The 25,142-nt window shown below is 38.5% G+C and overlaps 1 protein-coding gene across 3 annotated transcripts in view; it reads left to right on the top strand.

The window, feature by feature from the left end:
• Positions 1 to 322: 322 nt before the first annotated feature.
• Positions 323 to 25,142, top strand: part of INTU (inturned planar cell polarity protein) — a 93,064-nt gene continuing 68,244 nt past the window's right edge. For 2 of the 3 annotated variants that reach the window (XM_061384231.1, XM_061384232.1), the window contains exons 1-2: positions 9,124 to 9,724; positions 22,101 to 22,639. In XM_061384231.1, the coding sequence (XP_061240215.1) occupies positions 9,579 to 9,724; positions 22,101 to 22,639 (685 nt within the window). In that variant the 5' untranslated portion in view covers positions 9,124 to 9,578. Of the gene's footprint in view, positions 498 to 9,123; positions 9,725 to 22,100; positions 22,640 to 25,142 lie in introns of those variants that run through there. The other variant, XM_061384233.1, reaches the window with a different exon arrangement.

Raw genomic sequence — 25,142 nt, 5'->3', positions numbered from 1 at the left:
GGACCCTGCTGAGAGCTCGATCAAGCGGGAGGGGCGAGGGGCCCAGACGGGGAAGCGGGGCGCCCCGGACTTGGTCAGCCCCAGGTGGGGTGGCGGCCGACAGAGCGCCCATCTGCCCGGGTCCTCCGGCGCAGGGGCGGTCCGGCCGCGGGCCCTGGGGTTTCCGAGATCCGCGCAGCTTGGCCCGAGGGCGAAGGAGAGGGAGGGCGCTCGCTAACACCTCAGCCCTTCAGTCCCAGGTTCTTTCGCAACGGAAGCGGGCAGCCTTTTCCTTCAGCTCTCGGTTTCCCGGCGGCGGCCCGAGCCGTGCCCCAGGCAGGCGGCGCCTCGAGCGCCCCGGGAGAGACCTCGCCGACCTCTGCGCCTAATACCTGCTGTGCGCCTTTGCAGCGATTGTTTGCAGTGGGCATGTTTCAGGTGGGCAGGGCCAGCATCCCCAAACCTGCCGCCCACAGCCTGGAGGACCTGGACTCTGTGCAGCGCGTCCTCTTACACAGGTCAGTGCTGGGCCGGGGTATTCGGCGAAAGACCTCCCTTCGTTCCCGGGGAGGATGGCGAGGGGAGGGGCGACCTTTCCTTCCGGGGTCTTGCCGGGAACGTCTCTTTTGGGATTCTTCTCCGTGCGGTCCTCCGGATGGGAGTTGAGTCCTAGCCTCCACCCCTTCCAGAATCGGGTGCCTCGGATTCACCCGATTTGGTCGCGGGGAGTCTACCTCCGCGCGGGACCTGGTTATCCACTTCACTGCAAAATACATCACTTTCTTACTATACACGGGGGGAAAAGCCAAGCTGCTCTTTCAACACCTCTAAACTTTCTCCAGGATTAAAAAAAAAAAAAAAAAGAGCTGAGAGTTTTGTTTGGATTTTGGTTGTGATCTGAATTAGAAGGAGCTACTTTTTAACAATTCTAAATTCTACGTGCCACCACCACAGACCCATATAGATTCACGGATGCGCGTCCACACACATAACTGCACAAAAGAAACGTGAGCTCGTCTCAGAAGGGTGAGAATCCCAACTTGCCGGTAAACTGCTAATGTAGTCATTTACTTTGTCTAACCTTAAACTTTATATAAAATGGACTAACAAACATTAAATCCCATGGTAACGGTAAGCGGTTTATGGAAGAAAAAGTAAGAATTCACATGGAGAGCAAATTCTCTTTCCATTCTAAGATTAAGAGAGAATGGTTGAAAGGCCAGGCAGCTAATGCTGCTTTAGTTCTAGGAAAGCCTGGACTTGGTAAGACATAATGTGGGGAAAACTCTTTTAGAAATATATCAAAAGTATCTCTTGAATACATTTGTAGGGAGAAAGTGTAAGTGGCGCTTAGTAAGTAACTGTCGGGGGAGGCTTATGTGAGTTCTCTCATCTGCAAACGTTTCATGTGACCCTTTTAAGTCTTTGTACAAAACCATATGAGCTGTAGAAATCCTGTTCTGTTAGAAGTGTGAGTAAAGAAGAAAGACATCGTGCAAGGAAGAAATCGGGTCTCTTCGATTTTAAAACTGTCTTCTGAAACCTGCAATTTTCCACAGTTGGTTTTCTTCTCTTCTTCCCCCTGGAGAGCCCCTGCCATAAACAATAAAATATTATCAAATGAGCAACTAAAAGGGGATTCTGCTAAATTCCCAAAGACAATTCTCCCTGCATTTGATAAAATTACAGTCCAGGAATAAGCCCCCAAAGTATTAACTAGAAATTCATTCACAGCATGACTTTGATAAAGTCAGGAGGACTGTTTGTTTTAAATGCTTAAAACTCTGATGGAACAGAATTCCTTCATGTTTTAAATGTCAGGTGCCAAAAAATTCCAAACTGACTAACACTACAGGCTTTCGGATCCAAAGCACAAACCTGTCTGAATGAACCGGGACAAAAGAGCATGTTTAAACTATAGCCATCAAAACTGAGATGATTATTTCAGAAGTAAGTAGTGGAGTGTTTCTGGAATAAACCTGCTCAGTATATGAAAAGCTACTTTATCTGAATTACAAATAACTGCTCCCACATGCTATAGGAACCAATGGGATCTGAAACTGTAAGTGTCTTTGTCAATATGATGGCTAATAATTCTCTATTTTTAACATTCTCCGAAAATCTTTCTGCTTTTGCAATACATTATTTTTGTTTTCAAACAGATTTATTTAAAAATTTCAGACATCTATAGATGTTTCTATTTCATTTAATGAAGATAGATTTTCACACAAGTTTATGTATAATCAAATGTCTTTTGCTAGTATATGCAAAGATTTGTTGAGACATAATATAATAGAAATTAGAGAAGTCAGATAACCTTTAAATTACACTCATTTATCATCACAGTTCTCAAGCTCTAGACCAGTGCATGGCCTATGTTTTTATATCAGTCTTACAAAATTTTTATGTTTTTCCTTTAAAACATCCCTTGTAAGATAGCCACAAAATTTGAGCAGTTGCATTAAAGAAACCAGTAGCCATGAGCCATAGAAATTTTATAGACAAGAGAAAATAGAAGACTATTCTATTTTTACATCTTAAAGGATGATTCTTCTGAGTGTTTATTTTTTAATTACTTGTATATTTTCCATTGTAAATATGGTTTTCAAAATGTAAAGCGTTAAATTGCTATGCTTTTGAAAAAAATACTTCAGCCAAACAAAGACTGAAGCAAAGTGCCAAATTTTTCTCTGCATGAGGTGTTAGCTTCAAAATATGTCAGTATTAAAATGAAACAATAGCTCGGCAAAAAATATTCAGCTATTCTGTTTTTTGATAAAAAGTTACATACAGGTTGTTTGAGTCAGGGACTCAAAGCTTCATTATTGCATTTCTCAGGTATTTTACTTAAATAAAATCAATAAATATTTGTGTCAATCTTGATTATAGGAAGTACCCAAATAATATTAGCACTCAAATTTTGCAGATTTTTAAAAAATGTGTGCACAAGGTTACTCCAATTTACTCATTCCCTTGGAGTCCTATTCTGTTACATACTACATAGTTGTGGGACTTGGCAAGACAACCTGTCTATACTTTCCTGTTCATTCTGTAATATATCCACCTTACAGAATGGTGGGTAAACTTCAGGTGATATTTAAATGCTCTATAAAATGAAAGTTCTATGAAATAAAAAGAATTCTGTTTACAAGTAATCCCTAAGAAATTAAAACAAAACACAAAAGGATACCTATTTCTAAACACTCTGAGAAAATTCAGCTAAGTGACTTTTGCCCAAAGCCTAAAGGCTAATGTATTATTCTGGTCCAGGCTAGAGTGCCAGCATTTTGATGCTTCAAAGGAAGTGAGCTAAATGTGAATCTCTGAAAATGTTTGATGACCTAAATTGGCAACAGCAAAATAAGCATCTTTAAAATACTTCAACTATCCAGAAGTCTCAGGGGCAAAGGATGTCCCATTAGATAATAATCCTGATGAATAAAATATCCTCTTAAATTCAAAAAGTAAAAACTAAAATCAGTAAGATCAAAGCTCTTTGAAAATACAGTATATATCACACACTGCTCTATTTCCTAACATGTAAGACATTAAATTGCAAAGGTTATCTCATTTAGTTCTTAGCAACCCTGTATAGTTGGCAGGGATTATTATTGCTGTCTTCAGATGAAGAAATTGATTGTGTTCACAGTCAGTTGGTTATTAGTCCCAGAATCAGGATGAGAACCTGGCTCCCCTAACTGGGGAATGCATGGCGCTTATGGATTATCAAGCATTTTCATAGTTGTTATTATTGTAGTGTTTGACAGATAGCGACTTTCTAAAGATATTACTGAGGGTACTTGACGCTCATTTAGAAGCTATGGTTTTTGTAAATCTCATGTGTTTCCCACTTTTTTCTTCATCAGCAGATTGTCAGGCATTAAGAATTTTTGCTGCTGTGTATTCCTGTTTTGATTGTCAGCTACTGATCTATGGCAGTAGAACAGTTCACCAAATTTGTTAGAATTTGTAAATGAAAATATGAAATGAGAATAGTAGGAGTAAGTGAACTGGGTTTTGGGTTCAGCTTTGTGCCATCTACTTTAGTTAGCTTTATGCTCACTTCTAGATTCTCATCTATATTCCATTATTGTTCAGATGCAGTATGCATGATCTTAGAACAAATTCCATGCATTCTTATAGGTAGTTCAATTTTTATACAGGAAAGTGAAATTTTCCATCATAATGCAATTCTATAAACATGAGATTGCTGAAATGTTATGTATTATGAATCTATCCCAAATTTGAAAAATTCCACATTATGTAGTCTCAGGTTTTAAAATGCTATTTTGCCGAGTCTACCAGTTAATTATTCATGATTTTAAAATGACTGTGGTTGTCAGTATTACTATATAGCTCATGAATTACTATTTCCATCTTCACAATTAAGGCAATATTAATTAGTTCCTAATAGACCTCTGTTACATGAGTTTTTATCTTGCAATTAAAATTTTTTTAATGGACATGACCTCCTGTGGCCCTATTTTCATTTAGTTCTCATTGCTAGCTTATATTACTATTTAGGAAAGAGCTCTTGAACCTGCTAAAGATACTAAATATTTAATTATGGTCTTATCTGGTGTATTTTATGTCAGTATTGTATTGTTTGCCTAGTTGAGATGGTAATCAATGGAATAAGGACCTGATGTCTCATGTATTAAACTAAACATATTTGGGCCTCAGAAGATGGCTGGCTATTTGTAGTGGAACAGAAAATAAGAATATACCTAGGCCTGGGAGTTCCCTGTAGCCTACTGGTTAGGATTTTGGGCTTCACTTCTATGGCCCAGAGTTCAGCTCCTGGTCAGGAAACTGAGACCAGGCAAGCCTCCAAGTGCAGCCAAAAAAAAAAAAAAAGAACCTAAATCTTTTGAGTCTTTCTGCAAAGTCAGTATTCTTACAAAGTCCTTGAAAATTCTTTTCCATTCTTCATCCTCTCCAATACATCTAATGGTATCAAATATTAATTTAGTTAAATATGATATATAAAGTTAGAAATCTGGAAATCAGATTACCCTCAAATTTTAAATAAGAATTTTAAAGGATTGCTATTATTTCTTCTTCTGTGAAAGATCAGGCAAAGGGAAAACTTTTTCTGGGGAGGGGGAGGAATTTTGTTCATTAAACTTATGGAAATTAAGTTGACATAACTCAAATACTTACCTAGTGTGAAAGAACTTTTCCTAAAGATATACTTTTATGTGACACTTCTTGCCCTGGTTCAACCTTATGTAAGATAGAAGACTGAAAAAAAAAAAAGTCATGTCTTCTAGGAATTGTCATTTGGTAGCAAATATAGATGTATTCCTACATAATTTAGATACAAGGCAGACTGGCAGTTAATTAGAACTTTATGTGATATGTTATAAAGGGAAGGTGGAAAGAGGAATTCTTACTAAGGTAGGAAAAGAGCCTGGGGAGACTTCTTGCAAAAAGTACAACTCGAAATTGGATCTTGAAGGAAAATGTAGTGTTTTGGATAAGCAGCATTCCATAGTGAGAGATCTGCGTGAGTAAATGATCTACAGAAGAGTTAAAAAAAAATCTGACACTTTACGTGTTAGGTATTTTACATGCATTGACTCATTGGATTCAACAGTCCTGTGAAATAGGTACCGATATCCTAACTCACAGGTAGGAAAAGTAAAGTGTGGAGAGATTTTTCACTCAAGATTAAACCCATGATTGTTTCTAAGGCAGGGAGAGTTCTGCTGCCAGGCTCAAAACTAGGAGGTGGGAATGGGTTCCTGTTTAGGAGATGGTCAGTGGGCCTGTAAGTAGGAAGCATAGAACCAAAGGAAGGCTAAGGGCAGTTTTTCCCAAGTTTGCCTTTAACTTGAGGATCACTAGGGCTACTTTTCAAAACAGAGCTTTTCAGGCTCCTCCCCTGGAGATCCTGATCTTGTTGAAGTGGGGTAGGATCCTAAAGCTGTATGTTTAACAAGCATCTCAGTTAAGATGTGTCAATTAGTTAAGTTCGACAGTTTGATTAACTTGATTAATGTATAGTAGGAAATAAAGTCTCTAATTCCATATTAGTGCTCAGTTATTTGTAGAACTGGAAGGTATTGTTTTTAGAGACTTCACAATTTGGATTTTATTCTCTGTTTAATGGGGTGGCATTGTGACTTATGAGCAGGGTATGAAATTATCAGATGCTTATAGAAAAAAATGAAGTGTTATTTATAGTAGAAAATGTGTGCATGCATGCTAAGGGACTTAAGTCATGTCTGACTCTTTGCAACCTATGGACTATAGCCTGCCACGTCCTCTGTCCATGGGATTCTCCAGGCAAGAATACTGAAGAGGGTTGCCATTTCCTCCTCCAGGGTATCTTCCCAACCCAGGGATCGAACCTGTGTCTCTTATGTCTCCTGCATTAGTAGGTGGGTTCTTTACCACTAGCGCCTTTGTTAAAATTTAAAATGTCTTTTTTTTTTTTTAATTTCCAATAAGGTGCTTTTAAAATGAGGAAAGTCTAACTTTATTAAAGAGGCACTGAAAGCATTTTAATTTTAGAATGGAATCTTAGGGATTGTGGTGAGAATATGTATGTTTTAAGATGAAACACAATATAACTATTATAGCAGTTCCACCTTTTAATAGTATCTCTAATTTTAAAAGTAATACACCTTTATTTGGGTGGGGGGTACTCAATATTGATGGAAATATGTTTCTTTTCTTTCCGGACTCCACTCTCTTGAGGCTTCTGACTCCATTACTTTCCCCATCACTTTTACCTGGCAAGACTGTCTTCTAACTACTAGAGAAAATAAACACCATCACGTGGAGACTGCCTTAGCCTCCTGAGTGCCACTGGCAAGTCAGCATCCACACCTGCACCCTCCTCTGGGTACCAGCTTCAGAGACGAGGTGTTGAGCAAGGTCATATCTCTCCATCTGTTCCTTAGGTGCCATCTCTTTCTGTCATCATCCCTTTACCCATTTATCCCTTTATGAACTAGTCCCCTGTTTTCTAATATTTGTGGTATGTGGACTTCTCTTTTCAGGAAAGACTTACAGATTTCCAGGGATGACAAACTTTACTCTAATTTAAAATAAGCAGGTATAAGCTCTGTGTTTTACAGCTCTTTCATAAGATAAAAACAATTTATAAATTAATACAAATAAACTGCAAAACAAAATTCAATAGCTAGTTAACAATTATTAAAAAGCAAATTTAGAAATCAATACAAATAAAACCATTCAGATCAGATCAGATCAGATCAGTCACTTAGTCGTGTCCGACTCTTTGGGACCCCATGAATCGCAGCACGCCAGGCCTCCCTGTCCATCACCAACTCCCAGAGTTCACTCAGACTCACGTCCATTGAGTCAGTGATGCCATCCAGCCATCTCATCCTCTGTCGTCCCCTTCTCCTCCTGCCCCCAATCCCTCACAGCATCAGAGTCTTTTCCAATGAGTCAGCTCTTTGCATGAGGTGGCCAAAGTACTGGAGTTTCAGCTTTAGCATCATTCCTTCCAAAGAAATCCCAGGGCTGATCTCCTTCAGAATGGACTGGTTGGATCTCCTTGCAGTCCAAGGGACTCTCAAGAGTCTTCTCCAACACCACAGTTCAAAAGCATCAATTCTTTGGCGCTCAGCCTTTTTCACAGTCCAACTCTCACATCCATACATGACCACTGGAAAAACCATAGCCTTGACTAGACGAACCTTTGTTGGCAAAGTAATGTATCTGCTTTTGAATATGCTATCTAGGTTGGTCATAACTTTCCTTCCAAGGAGCAAGCGTCTAACCCTAACCCTAAAACCATTAAACTTAGGATATTCAAATATACATAATTTAATGTGACAAATGAAACTACATTGCAGCTTGAAAGTTTAAATATTTAATGGCTACTGCCCAGGTTCTTTTGGGCAATATATATGCATATATCTCTCTGGGCTATGGGATGACTCATCTTTCACTACTCTTCACTGTTTGGAACATACTATTCTGTAATGACAAGATAAGTTAAGCCTTCCTCTAAGAAATCTGCTGTGGCCCTACATGTCCCAAGTTTGTTTTCCTTTGGGTATTCCATTAGAACTCTGTATTTACCACAGTACACTATATGTTATGAATTGCACATTCATCTTTCAGTCTTTACCATCTACCCATATAGTTTAAGTTGAATCCCCAGCCCTCATCCATTGAGATCATAAAATAACATTAAGATCTTTTTAAAAAATTAACAGCTATAATAGGAACATTTTCCCATGCATTGCTTTTGAAAACATTTCTATTAACATCATAATATTGATCATACTTTATATATAAAGACATTTAACTTTTACCCTTTTGCAGAACATTAAGCTTGCTTTCAGCTTTTTATTTTTGTAAGTTTTATAAATTTTATTTGCAGCTCTTATTTTCTCAGAATAGATCTCTAATACTGAATTACTCATCTCTAATGGAAAAGACCCTGATGCTGGGAGGGATTGGGGGCAGGAGGAGAAGGGGATGACAGAGGATGAAATGGCTGGATGGTATCACCGACTCAATGGACATGAGTTTGGGTAAGCTCTGGGAATTGGTGATGGACAGGGAGGCCTGGCTTGCAGTGATTCATGGGGTCACAAAGAGTTGGACACGACTCAGCGACTGAACTGAACTGAACTGAATAGCTGAATTACTGGGTGCTGAGGAGTAAATATAATCTAATGGTTAATGACTTCGCTCTTGTTGGCTTTGTTTCCTGCTACCCGTGTGACCATAAACAAGATGAATAACACCTCTCTAAGCTTCAGTTTCCTTATTTTTGTATAGAGAAATTTAGTTCATGTATGTTCATATACCCATGAATAGAACAAGTAATTAGAGCAATGGCCGAATCTAAATAAGTGCTATTATTTTGTACATTCCAAAAATAGTTGGTGCAAGTATTCGCAAAAGACAGGTAAATTTTACCTGTGTACACTTCCGACTTCGGTGATGAGAACACTTCATCAAATTATAAAATTTTCAGCTAGAAAATGAACACGCAGTTGATTTCACAATATTGGCACCAATTTGAAGCACCTCTACAACATCTGCTTGGAAGAACTGTGAAAATATTTACTTCTGTGAAACAATAAGAAAACCAAAGAAATAATGGCGCATATTTACATTAACACCTACATGGCATTGCTTAAAAGCGTCCATTCCAAGCACGTACAGAGAGGTAGAAGGTAGTTTTCCTTTACTCTAGGGAAACCCAGGCGGAGCCCATCTAAGGTTTTGGACAGGCTTTCGGCGTAGCAACAAAGTGCAAACTGCAAGAAAAATAAAAAAACCCAGTGGGCCTCCACTAGTTTTAGCAAGTTAAGCTGTTCCAAATGAGTGTCTTTCGGGGAGCGTAAGTGGTTAAGTTTTAGCTTCTTCCATTCTTTCCGGATGTCCTAGAATTTTTAGTTCATTGGCTCCTTTCAGTGGATCTCAGTTCTCTCCAAGAAGCTTCCCCGTCTCCCTGGCAACCTGAGCTGCCACCAATTGCAGCTGAGGATTGGTGGTCACGTGGCCCCGCTCGCTTCCCGAGAGGAGGCAACATGGCGGCGCCGGCAAGCAGTAGATGCGGGGTTTGAATTACTCTGCTTTTAGCAGCGGCATCCCTGCTGATGGCGTCTCTGCCGTTGTGCGGTTCGGTTCGGAGCCCAGAGGGACTCCCTGGAGAGCCTTCATCACAAGAAGATCGTCAGGATTATGATCCTGAAGATCCGGTCAGCGGCTCGGGTTCATACTCCCCTACGAGTACAGACTCTAAGTAAGGTTCTCGAAGAGGGACAATTAAATCCATCCTTTCTGTCCCGAAAGTGTACACGTGGGCTGGGGAGACTTCGAGAGTGTTGGCGTGGTAGAGAATAAGTGTTTGAGGTTCTATAATAAGTGGGGGTTATTTGCACCAGGTTTCAGCTGTGCGATGTGAGCCGAAATGACCGTTACTGTACATTCTTTGTTATTGTAGGTTTTAAGGAGGAGGGTCTCTTTGGTGAGTTTAGTATCAGAGTATAATCTGCTAGAGTGTTCACAAAATTCTGTTCTGTCGCAGTGTCTTCTTGCTTTGGTGTCATGATCTTTGTGACTTTAATCTCAATAGTATTTAGAGTGAAGGGACACCTTCTAAGTTTGGTCAGCTATTTAAGTTATGTAGGTTTTTCTGCCGTTATAAAACTGAATAGATGTATAAAAGAAAGTAGATCAACCCTAGCCTCACCAAAGAGAACAAGCTCTCAACTTTTTTGGGGGTGTTACTGCTTTATTTTAGCTTTGAGGGGGATGGTATTTCTGCTGTATTTTCCTATGAACTTCCATGGTTTTCTTGTTTTCTGTTTTGTGTCATAATGTAATTTTTAAATACAGAGTATCTCAAGTATTATTTTCTACTTTCTTATCCCTAAAAATGATGCAAAGTTATTTTTGTTCACAGTACCCAATGCTGCTTCAGTTTTGAAGGCATTTATCCCTTGCTGCTATGGATTGAGAACTTTTTGGAAAGGTCAATTAAAGTAATTAGTGTTTGCTTGAAACAACTAGCTGTGAAACTGTTCTGGTGCCAAAGCATCAATCAGTGACTGCCGTATATAGTCATTCTTAGAATGACATTTTATATGTATTTTAAAATAACAGGAGTCTTTAATGTGTATTTAGGAGTATCAGTTACTTGGCAGTTATTTTCACCCATAGGTATGTAAAACATTTTTATCATTATCTTTAAAAAGTAGGAGGAGAAAACCATCACTGCTGGCTGCTTAAATGTGTTCTAGAGGCTTAATGAGGACAGATTATATTCTGGAAGACTTGAGCAAATTAAAGAATATCAAATACTTTGTGTAATCTTCTACTGTGGTCATTTAAAAAATAATTTAAAAATTCATGGCTGTCAAGCCAGGCTGCTTGAAGGGAAGTGTGGATTATGTGGAACCTTCTTTGGTCTTGCTACTGGAGCCATAGACAATGTGAGATTCAAACTCTTGGTTTCTCTACATCTTAGAATCACACACTTTTAGTCCAGAGAGCATCTATAATCTTTTTAAGGTCACACAGTTGAGTGCTGTCAGTGGAGAAATTTAGGAGACCTGTTTTCAAAGGGGGTGTTTTGATTTTGATGAATAAATAAATGAGCTAGCCCTGTTACCTGGAAAGTGAGCAAGCTAAGGACCTTGTGTCAGAAAATGTGTTATTTCAAAGCATTTTGTGATTCAGAGAGTTGGACAGGACTGGAGCGACTTAGCATGCATGTATGCATTAGAGAAGGAAATGGCAACCCACTCCAGTATTCTTGCCTGGAGAATCCCAGGGACAGAGGAGCCTGGTGGGCTGCCGTCTACAGAGTCGCACAGAGTCGGACATGACTGAAGCGACTTAGCAGCAGCAATGTGATTCTGAATACATGTATATATGTATTATATTTTAGTTTTTTCTTTAATGGCCTTTAAATTTTCTGTATCAGTCATTTCCTGGTCACTCCATATGTCCCAGTATCTTTAACATCCTAATAATAAGACTACAGGAAATCTCAAATGTAAACTGTTTAGCTGGTCTACATTTCAAGTCCTACCAAGATACAGATTTTATGGCTGTCATTTCTTGGTGTTTAGAACGTACGAGTTGATATACTGACCTGACCAGGTAGGCTTCTGTCGGTTTTTTCCTTATGATATTTACCTCCCTAAGGTGCAGAGTCACCAGTGCAAGTGATCGCCTTCCCAGCTTGGACAGTACACTGGAACATGTGGATCAAAGATGCAGGGATGTGAACCTAAGCTTTCTCATCAAAGCTAAGAGATGAATTGCTTGTTGTCTTTCATTGCCTACATGGAGGTTATTAAGGAAGTTACGCCACTTACTGATTCACATAAAGTGTTCTGAACTTTCAAGGTTCCAGTTAATTTCTGCATATTCTTTCTGGAAATTGTCATTGTTTCTGACATGCTTTGAAACTGAAAACCAATTTGAGCTGCAAGTTATTGTCAATACAGAATTAATAAGTTTATCATTTTTTAGAGAAGATGTCTTTAAGGTACATTCTGGTTATAGTACTTTTAATAGGTACTTTTAAGAGGAAATTTTTAAATTAGTGCAGTACCTCCTAACCTGGCATATTGGCTAGTCCCTAAGGAAGCTTCAGAGGTAATACTGGAGGGTGGGTTGGGTTGAGGGAACCATTGACTAGTTTTCAGTCCTGAAATGACAGAAATACTTCACTTGCAATAACTCCATGTTTCTTTGCTTTGGTTTACAGTTATCCTACTCATTGAAGCCACATGGTTTGTGTTGGCCAAAGTTACCAGTTTTCACAAAATTGACCTAGAGTTTTGATTTTTCAAAGTGAATTGTTTGTTGTTGTGAGTTTTAAAACTTTGACTGATGGGGAGAAAAAGGGATACTTTAGAAGGAGAATTCAGCTATAAAAAGCTAAAGAATGTCCACTGAAAATAAGAAGACTGACTGGAGAAGAGAAATATGTCCTTTAAATTTTTTTTCTGGGATATTTTAACATCTTTATTGAAGTGTAACTGACATATAATAAATCATACATATTTAAAGTGCACAATTTGATAAGTTTTGACATGTATACATCTGCCAAGATAATGAACATATCCTTGTCTTCCAGAAGTTTCCCTGTGTGCCTCCCCAATACTACTCATGCCTGCCTCACTCCTTACAACCACTTATCTGCTTTCTGTAGCGATAGATGAGTTTGTATTTCCAGAGTTTTATAAAAATGAAATCATACAGTATGGACTCTCTTTTTTGTCTAGCTTCTTCTACTCTGCATACTTATTTTGAGACTCATTCATATTGTTGCCTAAATGTAGTTTTCTCCTTTTTATTTCAGAATAGGACTCCATTTATTTCTGAATAGGATTGAGCATAGTTATTTTGAGATTCATTTTGTTACTTAGATGTAGTTCTTTCCTTTTTGTTTCTGAATAGAATTCCTTGGATATATCAAAATTTGTCTTTTTCTTGGGTTTTAATGTGGGAAGGTGCTAAGTGAAGAATCAAAATGTTTCATTCAGAGTTGTGGTGCAATATATTATTAATAATATCCAGCTTAGTACAATATTTTCCTTTTTCTCTCCTACTTTGAACCTTGACTTCTCTTTTCTTTTAATTTTTCTTTTATCAAATTATATCGATTAAAAAGTGAAACAGTATGTAGCTAGGTTTATGATGAGATATGGTAATTCTCTGCCACCATCTCCATCTCAGCATATTGAAAAGAATTCATTGTCTGCCTAGTTCCCCACTAGTGTTGCCCATGTCATTTGCTGACCTCACTCTGTTTTTACTCAGGTCTTCAGATCTGATAAGTCTCCAATCCTGTTGACTTACTTTTCTAATATCCACCCTACCACCTCCTTCCCCTTCTCACAGGCACCGCCTTACTTAAACTGCTCGCATGTCCCTTATACCAGTGGAGTAGCCGTATAACTGGTCTGGGTGCTTCTAATTTCTCCTGTTTGCTGTCTTTCTTCCATACAGCTGACTGTGTTTACTTTCTAAACTACAGTTCTAAATTGTTTTTCTTGTAGAGAACCTATTACAAAAAGATACAGTGTAGCAGTTTGGATCAAAAGTATAATTAAACACACACATGAATATTACCAACAAAGCTAACTAAAATGAAGTTGATATCCATGTCCTTAACCAGATCATCCTTATGATCAGGAAAAGAAGGCTGAGATTAAAAAACTTATCTAATATTTCAGGTTTGATCACTGCAGACTATTGTTCAAAGAATTCAGCCACTTCAATTACAATGAAATTTCTTACAATGTAGCCTGAAACAACTGAAACTTTTACTGATTTTTTCAGTATCCATAGCATATTTGCAATGTCAAAATAATTTTTTCAGGAGATTATTATGAGAGGCATTTTGGTTCAGTGTAATAAGTACTAGATTAAGAGTAGGGTTCTGAAAACCTGAAAGTGTTGACATTTTAATTTCATCAAGTTTTCTCTGGTTTTTAGGAATTCAGAATTAGTTCTTGGGTATAACTTATTACTTTACAAGATGTCTCAAGAGTGCTATATTCTAAGGGGCAAACACTTGAAGAGAAAATAAAGGCTAAATGTATAAGCTTTTCTGTCTCTTTGGAAATGAAATCTTTGTCTGGCTGCCTTAGAAAAGACATGCTTTTCTTTAACATAAAAACTATCTTCCTGGTAACTGGGAAACTTTATGAGCCTTCATCTTTTTTAACTTTTATTTTAAAATTGAAAATATTAGAATAATTGTGTTAGGGCAGTGTAACTCCTATGTGTGATGCTATATAGTGGTTGGATGATACATGGCATTATACATTTGTCTAAACCTGTAGATTGTACAACACCAAGAATAAACAGTAACGTAAATTGTGGATTTGGGGTGATTATGATTATGAGTTTATCAATTGTAATAAATGAACCACACTGGTGAAGGATGTTGATAGTGGAGGAGGTCATGCATGTCATGGGGAGGGAGTATATGAAAAGTCGCTGTACCTTCAGCTCAGTTTTGCTGTGAACCTGAAACTGCTCTAAAAAGAAAAATCTATTAAATCATTTTTCTACTCAAAAGCTTTTTGTCCTCCCAGATAAATTCCAGATTCCTTAGGATGCTTTTTAAAGCTATTTTAGATCTGTTCTTTAGCCTCTCAGATCCATCTTTGATGATCTTCCTTTAAGTCACCTTTATTCCTACTTGTCTTAGCTCTGGCCACTAATTTAAAAACATCCTAGGGAATTCCCTGGTGGTCCAGTGGTTAGGACTCCATGCTTCAACTGCAGGGGGCACAGGTTCTCCCTAGTTAGAGAACCAAGATCCCACAAGCCATGTAACATAGCAAAGAAAAAAAGAATCCTAAACTGAGTGGTATATAAACAGTAGAAATTTATTTCTCACAGCTCTGGAGACTGGAAGTCCAAGGTCAAGATATCAACATGGCCAAGTTCTGGTGAGGGCCCTCTTCCAAGTTACAGACTGCACATTCTCATTGTATTCTCACATAGTAGAGAGGAGAAACAAGTTCTCTGTGGCTCTTCTAAGGGCATTAATTCCATTCATGAGGGCTCCACCCTTGTGACCTCATCTAATTCTAATTACATCCCAAGGGCCTCACCTCCTGATACCATTGCATTGGGGGGTAGTGTTTCAAAATATGAATTCTGGGGGAACATAAGAATTCAGTGCATAATATTATTACACTGAAATGGTCACCCATTCTCATTCCTAAATGTTCTTTTACTCCTCCTACACTTTGTACATACTTTGTTCTCTCTGTTTGAAATACCTTTTCTTCCTGTCTCTACTTGTCATCATCATTCAAGATCCCATTTAAGTGCTACTTTCTCCTGGAACCTTAATTGATCCTTTTTAGACTTAATTGTAATGGCACCCCACTCCAGTACTCTTGCCTGGAAACTCCCATGGACGGAGGAGGCTGGTAGGCTACAGTCCATGGGGTCGCGGAGAGTCAGACATGACTGAGCGACCTCACTTTCACTTTTCACTTTCATGCATTGGAGAAGGAAATGGCAACCCACTCCAGTGTTCTTGCCAGGGACAGCGAAGCCTGGTGGGCTGCCGTCCATGGGGTCGCACAGAGTCAGACACGACTGAAGCGACTTAGCAGCAGTGGATCACAACAAACTGTGGAAAATTCTTAAAGAGATGGGAATACCAGACCACCTTACCTGTCTCCTGAGAAGCCTGTATGCAGGTCAAGAACCAGACAGCTAACTGATTCAAAATTGGAAAAGGAGTATGTCATGGCTGTATATTGTCACCCTGCTTATTTAACTTATATGCAGAGTACATCATGCAAAATGCCACAGCTGGAATCAAGATTGAATGAATCACAAGCTAGAATGAAGATTGCCAGGAGAAATACCAACAACCTCAGATATGCAGATGATACCGCTCTAATGGCAGAAAGTGAAAAAGAAATAAAGAGCCTCTTGATGAGCATGAAAGAGGAGAGTGAAAAAGTTGGCTTGAAACTCAACATTAAAAAAGATTATGGCATCTGGCCCCATCACTTCATGGCAAATAGAAGAGGCAGAAGTGGAAGCAGTGACAGGTTTTATTTTCTTGGGCTCCAAAATCACTGCAGATGGGGACTGCAGCCTTGAAATTAAAAGATGCTTGCTCCTTGGAAGAAAAGCTATGACCAACCTAGGCAGCATATTACAAAGCAGAGACATTACTTTCCCAACAAAGGTCCATGTAGTCAAAGCTATGGTTTTTCCAGTAGTCGTGTATGGATGTGAGAGTGAGACTATTAAGAAAGCTGAACACCAAAGAATTGATGTTTTTGAACTGTGGTGTTGAAGAAGTCTCTTGAGAGTCCCTTGGACACCAAGGAGATATAACCAGTCAATCCTAAAGGAAATCAACCTTGAATATTCATTGGAAGGACTGATGCTGAAGCTGAAGGTCCAATACTTTGGCCCCCTGATGTGAAAAGCCACCCACTGGAAAAGACCCTGATGCTTGGAAAGGTTGAAGGCAAAGGAGAAGGGGACTCAGAGGATGAGACGGTTCGATGGCATCACCAACTTAATGGATGTGAATCTGAGAAAACTCCAGGAGATAGTGAAGAACAGAGAAGCCTGGCGTGCTATAGTCCATGGGGTCACACAGAGTCATACACAACTTAGCAACTGAACAATAACAAGATTTAATTTGTCCAGTAACAGTTTTTCTCCTGTGTTGTTGTTATTTAGTCACTAAATAATGTCTGACTGTTTGCGACCTCATGGCCAGCTCCTCTGTCCATGGGATTTCCCAGGCAAGAATACTGGAGGGGATTGTCATTTCCTTCTCTGGGCAGTCTTCCTGACCCAGGGATCGAACCCACGTCTCCATTGCAGGCAGACTCTTTTACTCCTGAACCGCCAGGGAAGCCCTTGTTTTCTTTATAGCAGTTTTCATTCCTCACTTTTGGCACTTGTGTTTGAGCTAGATGAAGAGCTGTCTGTCCACCTGACTTCTTTTAAAAGCACAGTAAAGTTCTAGCAGAAACCGATTTGCTAGTCTGTGTTTCCAGTTCTACCAGAGTTAGACCGTATCCTTAACTTAGTGCACTGTAGACTTGCCCCATTTAGCTGAAGTATTGGGATAGGAGATGGGGTCATTATTAGCATAGTTCCAGTGGAGATGTGTCCCTGGTGTAAAGAGTTGTTTCAGGCAACAGGTTCACAGTTGTTAGCTCACTGGCTCACCCCTTCTCTGTTGTGCTTCACATTTGTTCCAGTGGTGGCTGTGGCTGGACTGGAAGGAACACCATCAGCCCACCCCAGGTTCCCCACCTTCTCAAGCTAGCACAGATTTTATCCATTAAAAATCATTGTTTCCTTTTAGAAAACAGGGAGAAGACTTTGGAGATGAAAATTTAGATATTGCTGGTAGACAGAACATAGAAATGAAAACACAGAAAAGCATTACGCAGACCAGTCCTTACTGAACCAAGCCGCAGTGGAATCCATGATAATTTGTCATGCTGCTTTTGTTGTGTGTGGTTTTTCTCTGTCCCTAGACTTGCCCTGCTGTACCTATTAGTACTAGGTAACTACATAGCCACATGTGTTGGCTGCCTAGGTAAAGCATGTGTGCTTTTCCCACTAAAAGTAAAAAAGTATAACGTAAGAGGTTTGAAATTGTAGCCAAAATCTGTTTTCCTTAAGGAAATGTGCCGGGAGGGCTGGCTGTTTCATAACATTTTTCTCGTTCTTGTGGTGACCAAGGAAATGCTGATGCTATTTCACTTGGATAAAATGCTGACATTAATGCAGCTAAGGATCTGAGAGATTCCATAACTTAGAAGAAGAAAAAAAGATGTAGTATCAACATGGAATTCTTGAATACATCAATAATTGAGCAACGTATTAGCATTATCTAAAGTTTGTTTTCTTTAATATATTTCTGTTACAGCTTATGTAAGCAAACTATCTGCAAATTAGCAAGTTTTTCTCTAGGAAGAAGGCCTCTGCCCATATTTACCACATCATTTAGAGTTTGAACCCAATTGATGTGCCATCAAACTTTGCAGGCCGACTATAAATACACAGTTATTTCTGTTTAGAGCAAAGCAGAATAAACCAAGTAAGAATCTCATTGAAAGACATTTGCACAATAACAGCCTCGCAGCTTGCACCATAGGATCTCAGAAAAAGAGAGGAAAGGATATTTATGTTAATATTGATTACTGTGATTTTTATATATCATAAAAATCTTAATTAAAACTGGTAGACTTAAAAATGAATCTTTTATTTTGGAATAAATTTATGTTTACAGAAAAGTTGCGAAGGTAGTACAAAGAGTTTCTGTAAATTCTTCACCCAGGTTTTCTCTGATGTTAACCTTTTACACAAATATGGTACGTTTGTCAAAACTAACATTAGTAATGTTAGTTAGTAATGTCAAAATTAACATTAGTACAATCCTATTAACTAAACTGACTTTATTCAGATTTCACCATTCCTCTGCTTAAGTCCTTTTTCGGTTCCCAGATCCAGTCCAGAGTATCATAAGTGAAAATCTCAAAAGAACAGTTTGAACCAAGGTCTGTGACTTCTCAGTTCATTTTCCTTTTATTATGTGTTTTGTCTTCATTTGTATACTACAGTCATTTCCTTGTCTTTATTTTTGTCTCTTACCCCCTTTTAAAAAATTTCTTCCTCTTCTTAAAAAGCAAATTATTCTGCTTAAAGTGAATTATTTTTTAAATCTAGAGGTTAAGAAAATGGATCTCATTCATTGCTGGTGGAAATGTGAATTGCTACAGTCTTTGGGTAAAAATGTATATGTATATACATATATATCACAAGTGTATATATATGTGTGTGTATGTACATATATATATTTTCCTACATAAAAGGATGGTTATTGTATTCTTGTTCATAGGCACACCCCCCGCCAAAAAAAAGTGAATGTAAAGCTTATCAGTAGGTGAGTAATCAAATTCCCTACATTTCCATAAGGGATATAGCCATTAGGGATTTCTAAATCATGATTTTAAGTGATAAATTATACAGGTGTGTGCATGTGCATATGTGTAGGTTCCAATCACTTTTTCAAAACAAACAGTAGCAGATTTCCCTATATATATATTATATTGTTATAAGAACATAGATTTTCAGAATTTTTTTTTATTGAAGTATAGTTGATATGCAATGTTATGTATCAATATATAATTCCAGTTAGTTTCTGGTATACAGCAAAGTGAATCAGTTGTACTTATATATCTATATTCTTTTTCATATTCTTTTCCATTTTGATTCATTACAGGATATTATAGTTCTTTGTGCTATATAGCAAGACCTTGTGTGGTACATAGATTTTAACATCATTTATGTCAGAGAAAGGTAGAAAGGGAAGATGACCTGTACAATAATTACATGCCCATTTATGTAAAATGAGTCTGCCTATATATATAAGAAAGGATGCATGAAAGTACAAGTTGCCAACTAGAAATCTAATCAGCATCAATTCTTTCCTCCTGCTCATCATCACATCTAATCAGTCTCAACATCCTGGTGATTTTCAAGCATGTCTCAAATGTTTTTCCTGCTTTCCGTCTCCTCTCCCATTGCCTTAGTTATATCATATTTGCTTGGACTATGGAAGCAGTCCCCTGCATGGCCTCTTGAATTTTTGTCCACCTCAACTTCTTCTATCATCCTGTCAACGTAGAGCTGTTCAAAGGGTATCTGACTTGGAAACCCTCTACTAAAACTCTTCACTGATGCTCTCTTACCTACACAACAAAATCCAAATCTTTTGCAGGGGTCCCTTGCAAAATTAGAACTCCACATCTCCTATCATTCCCCAACGCACCAACTCTACTCTGACAACTACAGACGGGCTGTGGTTGTCCATATAGACCAAGGAGACTACCCGTCAAGGCCTTTGCTCATCCTGGTACTTTTGTTTGGAATTCTCATCTCGTCCTCTGCTTCAGCCTCCCAAGCCCTCCTCCCTGGCCACTTTAAAACTCACCTGTGTGGTCTCCCTACTGGAAAGTCTCCCTTGATCCCACCCTCAACTTGGCCAAGCTGGATAAACTCTCTTTTGCACTGACCATGTGTATTGTCATGAGCTCTTTCTCAGTTTCTCCTCTCCTCTGGACAAGGGAGGGAACTGATGTTTTCATCACTGTAATTCTAGTATCAGCACAGTGCCTGGTGCTGTTTATTTGTTCCACTACTGAATGCCACCCTCCCTGGCACACTTCCCTGCTGGGATCATTAACTCGTAACCAAAAAGTGGTTTCACATTCAGATTTTAGAGAATAAGATAAATCATGTTTAGCAGGGAGGGATAAATGTTTCTTTGGGATCACGTATCTTTAATATATAGGACTTCCCTGGTGGCTCAGATGGTAAAGCGTCTGTCTACAATGTGGGAGACCCGAGTTCGAGCCCTGGGTTGGGAAGATCCCCTGGAGAAGGAAATGGCAATCCACTCCAGTACTGTTGCCTGGAAAATCCCATGGACAGAGGAGCCTGGTAGGCTACAGTCTATGGGGTCGCAAAGAGTCGGACACGACTGAGCATAATGATGATGATGATCTTTAATATAAATAACATAGCAGATTAAAAGGGTGAGATGATAAAGCAAATCAGCTTCATTCATTTTCTAATTGATATGTATCTCCATAAGTAATTGTGTATAATTATGGTATTTTCATTGTGCCATTTTAAATTATGGTACATTGTTATCTAATTTTTTATGGCAAGGACACAGTTATTTATCAGTAGAACTGCAGAGTTATTAAATGCTGATTTCTGCAGGTATAGATAGATATATTCAAAGCAACTGATAATGGTGAATAATACACATGTGCCTAAGTGCCTAAAATGATCCACACATTGGGGACCAGCAAGGGCCAAAGAAATGTTAGTTTTGATATCTGGGGATAGTTATGCTTTTTTTTTTTTTTTTAACCAAACATATATAGTTGAAAATTCAGTATTAATTACCAACCACAGACCAGGGCAGTGGTTAGTTTCAGAGTGAGTAATAGAATAGTGCGTTTTTTTGGATTAATTTTCACGATATTTAGAAAGAGACACTTGACTCTTAAGTTAAAAGAACCACGGTTGCTAATAATAAATACTGCAGAAAATAGAGATGTCTTATAACTGAATGATGAGGACACAGATTATACCCTTTCATGCCAACGTATTACAGTACATGTTTCTGAAAAAACTCTCTCCACATGTTAGTTTTTTTCCACTGTAACAAATTTTGCTTTAAAGTATACCAATTTGAAAGGTAAACTGTAACATAGAACAGGATAGAGTTTGTGGTTAGTTCTGTTACCTTAAGAAGAGTATTTTTGTTTTTCAGTGCTGTTTCAATCACTTTAATAGCAACAATTTTGTTTTTTTCAATGTCCTACTTCCCAGTTAAAAGGTTTTTTTTTTTATAATCACATGATGGATTATGTAATATGTGGTTTACTTTTCCTGCTAAAATTGTTCATTAAAAAGAATTTTATGGAAATTTTAGGCTACAAAGTGATTATGATTAACTGTGATTGTATGATAAATTAGTTGATCTCAGCAAAGATTTTAGTCCATGGTGAGTGAATGTTCCTTTTTTTGAAACTTTATTATATAAACAAAGTCTCTTAATATTGGTAGGCTTTAGTTTTTGTTTTAGCATGTCAGCCATGATGAATAATTTCTATGCAAATAAGATGTTTTTATGTACAATTTCCAAATGTCTTACATTTGTGGACATAATTGCATAATCAACTACTAACATAAATTATTGTCCAGTGAAATTGTCTAAAGTGAACAAAAACCACACAGGGAATTAAATTTAAAAAACAAAACAGAACCTTAGATTCTAAAAGAGGGCCATCTCTTTTTTTCACTTGTTTTCTTTGCTATCACTGTGCCATTTTGATCCCCTCTCCTCCAACCCCAGTTCTTCAAGGCTCTACAAACAGCATTCTACAGTAAATAATGCTGATACTCACAGTAAATTAGAAACAGTAAGGAGACTTTGAGATAATCAAGGAGCTTTCACCCTTCCCATCCCCCTTCACCCCAGCCCCTACCCTCATCCCCATGCTGGAAAGGCATAACTGTTTTTCTTACGTTTGGCTGCGATTCAGACTGTCTTTTTTTCTTTTCTATAGTGACCTTGAGCCTGAATGGCTGGACAGTGTGCAGAAAAATGGAGAGCTGTTTTATTTGGAGTTGAGTGAGGATGAGGAGGAAAGCCTCCTTCCTGAGACACCTACCGTGAACCATGTCAGATTTAGTGAAAACGAGATTATTATCGAAGAAGATGATTACAGAGAAGGAAAAAAGTATGAACCCAAACTCAAGCGGTTTACCAAGATTTTAAAGAGTAAAAAACTTTTACCCAAGCGCTATAATAAAAAAAATAGTAATGCCAGCGGGCCAGTATCCATTCTAAAGCATCAGTCCAATCAGAAAACGGGAGTTATTGTCCAGCAGCGGCACAAAGATGTGAATATCTACATAAACCCCAAAAAGCTAACGGTCACCAAAGCCAAAGAGCAGCTCAAGCTTCTGGAAGTACTTGTTGGGATTATCCATCAGACCAAGTGGAGCTGGAGAAGAACTGGAAAACAGGGCGGTGGAGAGAGGCTTGTGGTCCATGGCCTGCTGCCAGGAGGATCTGCAATGAAGAGTGGTCAGGTTTTAATTGGTAAGTCCTGCTGGTGAACATCAGTCCTTGTTTGCAGGGTTAATGGTTGATGATGCCTTGTGAGGAAAGTGATTAAAACAAAATTATACTGAGTCTCAACTAATTAAAGATTGCTCAATGATACTTGGACAATATCATTTGGGATATTTGGGACAGTAGTGAAATTGTAAGGATGGTGTACTGCAATGAGCAGTGTTCTTTAGACAAGCACTTTATGCACTGAATATGCATGCATACCTTATTCAGCCAGGGAACAACTAATTTTTGAGTTTTTATAAATTTTATTGCATCTTTGTTTTATTTGCTGACAAGAAAAAGAAAATTGACAGTACAGTGATAATTTAGGTTTGAATGACCTATATCCAATAACATGATACAAAAATATGTAATTTAAGAATAAAAATACTTTAAAATTGTATGTTTGGACTTAAGCACACTGAGTTCTTGGAGTGGTTTTTAAATGATTTCCTTTGGCACATTTAGCAACAGTGGTGTTACAAATAAGTTTCCTTTTATGGGCATTTGTCATAAAATATCCTACCAATTTTGAAGGGAAAATAATAAACCTATGAGTTATTCTGAATATGTGTTAAGATGAGCATTTTGTGTTGCTGATATATTTTAAGCTGTTGGATATATTTGAATTAGTAGCAACTTTATTACCTAAGATAAATTAGTTAAAGACGAGACTCTGTTGTTAATGAAACTTACAGGTATTAACAATTCTCAAAGCTGATGGTCTTAAGCTGACTCAGTCTGAGAGCTTTTGATAAAGGAGTTTTTTTAGATTCTTTAGAAACCATTTAAAATATTTTAAAAATATCTTTTACTTAAAAGTCCAACTTTTGTTTGTCATTGATGTAACAGATAATTTTTTGAGCATCTGCTAAATGCCAGGAATACAAAGGTTATACTAATGATCCAGTTACTTCTCTTAAGTAGCTCATACTGTTGTGAAGGGCTTCCCTTGTGGCTCAGCTAGAAAAGAATTTGCCTGCAATTCAGAGACCCCGGTTTGATATCTGGGTCGGGAAGATCCACTGGAGAAGGAATAGGCTACCCCCTCTAGTCTTCTGGCTTGGAGAATTCCATGGACTGTATAGTCCACGGAGTTGCAAAGAGTCAGACACGATTGAGTGACTTTCACTTAACTGTTGTGGAAGAGGTGGGTCAAAAATAAGCAGTTTCCTGCAGTGTGATAAATGCCACGATGGGGATTTGCAAGGGGGAATCTTATAGGAAGGGCATCTGTGCAAAGTGTGTGTTCTAACTGGTTGCAACAAGATCTCCATTTTCTCTCCTTAAAATGTATTTTGATACTCCTCCCATGGAGAGTTAAAGTCTGAGTGGGTGTCTCTGCCCCGCCTCCCTGGCCTTGAACTTGGTTGGCCTGCGCCTGCAGCTTAATTGGTACTGTGTGACTTAAGAAGTGGGATCGTAAACAGGCAATGCTGCTTGCCTGTCACCATTCTGTGAGGAAGTGCTTGCCTGTCACTGTTCTGTGAGGACGCCCAGGTGGCATGAAGAGGCCTTGAGTAGTAGTATTCTGGCTGATGGCCCCAGCTGAGGCCCCAGCTACCCTTCCCAATGGCCACCAGATGTGAGTGAAGAGTCTGTCCAGGGAACTCCAGCCCCAGCCACTGTCCGGCTGCAGCTACATGAGAAGCCCTAGTGAGAACCTCAGCTGAACCCCATCCACCCCAGTACCAGGAGAGATAATAAATGGTGGTTGGTGTTTGTTTCTTTTTTTTTTTTTTAACTGAGATATAATTGACATATTAGTTTCAGGTATACAGCATAATGATTTTATATTTGTGTATACTCTGAAATGATCACCACAATAAGTCTAGGAAGCATACATCTTCACATATAGTTACAAAAATGATCATTATTGTTTGAAGCTAGTGAGTTTTTAGGTGATCACTTAGGCAGTAACAGGCACCTGGAACAGGAGCTAGTGCATACTTTCATTCTCTGAAGTCCTCACCTTCCTTCTGTGTAAAGTTACAGGATTGGGCCACAATATCTCTAGGGTTTTTTCTTTTAGTTCTGTGAAAGGAGGCCAGCATACCTGCTTATGAAATCCTGCCTGGTTGTTGCAGGATTGCCACCATAATTGTAGGATCCCACATGCTGGAAAACCCCAGCTCATGTCCTCTCTTTATATTCACCTGGGGCCTTTGCTGGGAATACCCATTTGGACTGAGTTTTAGACAAATTTCTAAAATTTTTGTACCCATTTCTCTTGAAACCTAACAGAGAGGTCATTATGACCAGTTAGCCTCCTGTTCCTTATTTCTTTTCCCCTGATAATCACTCCAGTCTGCTGACCCTCCTAGGAATGCCAGTTACCTCTGGGTGTGATCTTTGTGCCTCTGTATGGGAGGAAAGAGAATCAACCAGAGAGGAAGACTACCAGGGTGGGCCTACTGTTTATTGTTAAAATAATTTAAAGGTACCCGAGATGCTAGTAGTCTACTTTATTAACTTGAGTGAAGTAGCA

The sequence above is a fragment of the Bos javanicus genome, chromosome 17, assembly GCF_032452875.1.
Source record: "Bos javanicus breed banteng chromosome 17, ARS-OSU_banteng_1.0, whole genome shotgun sequence".
NCBI classification, from domain to species: Eukaryota; Metazoa; Chordata; class Mammalia; order Artiodactyla; family Bovidae; genus Bos; species Bos javanicus.
This window is presented reverse-complemented; position numbering and strand designations above follow the sequence as displayed.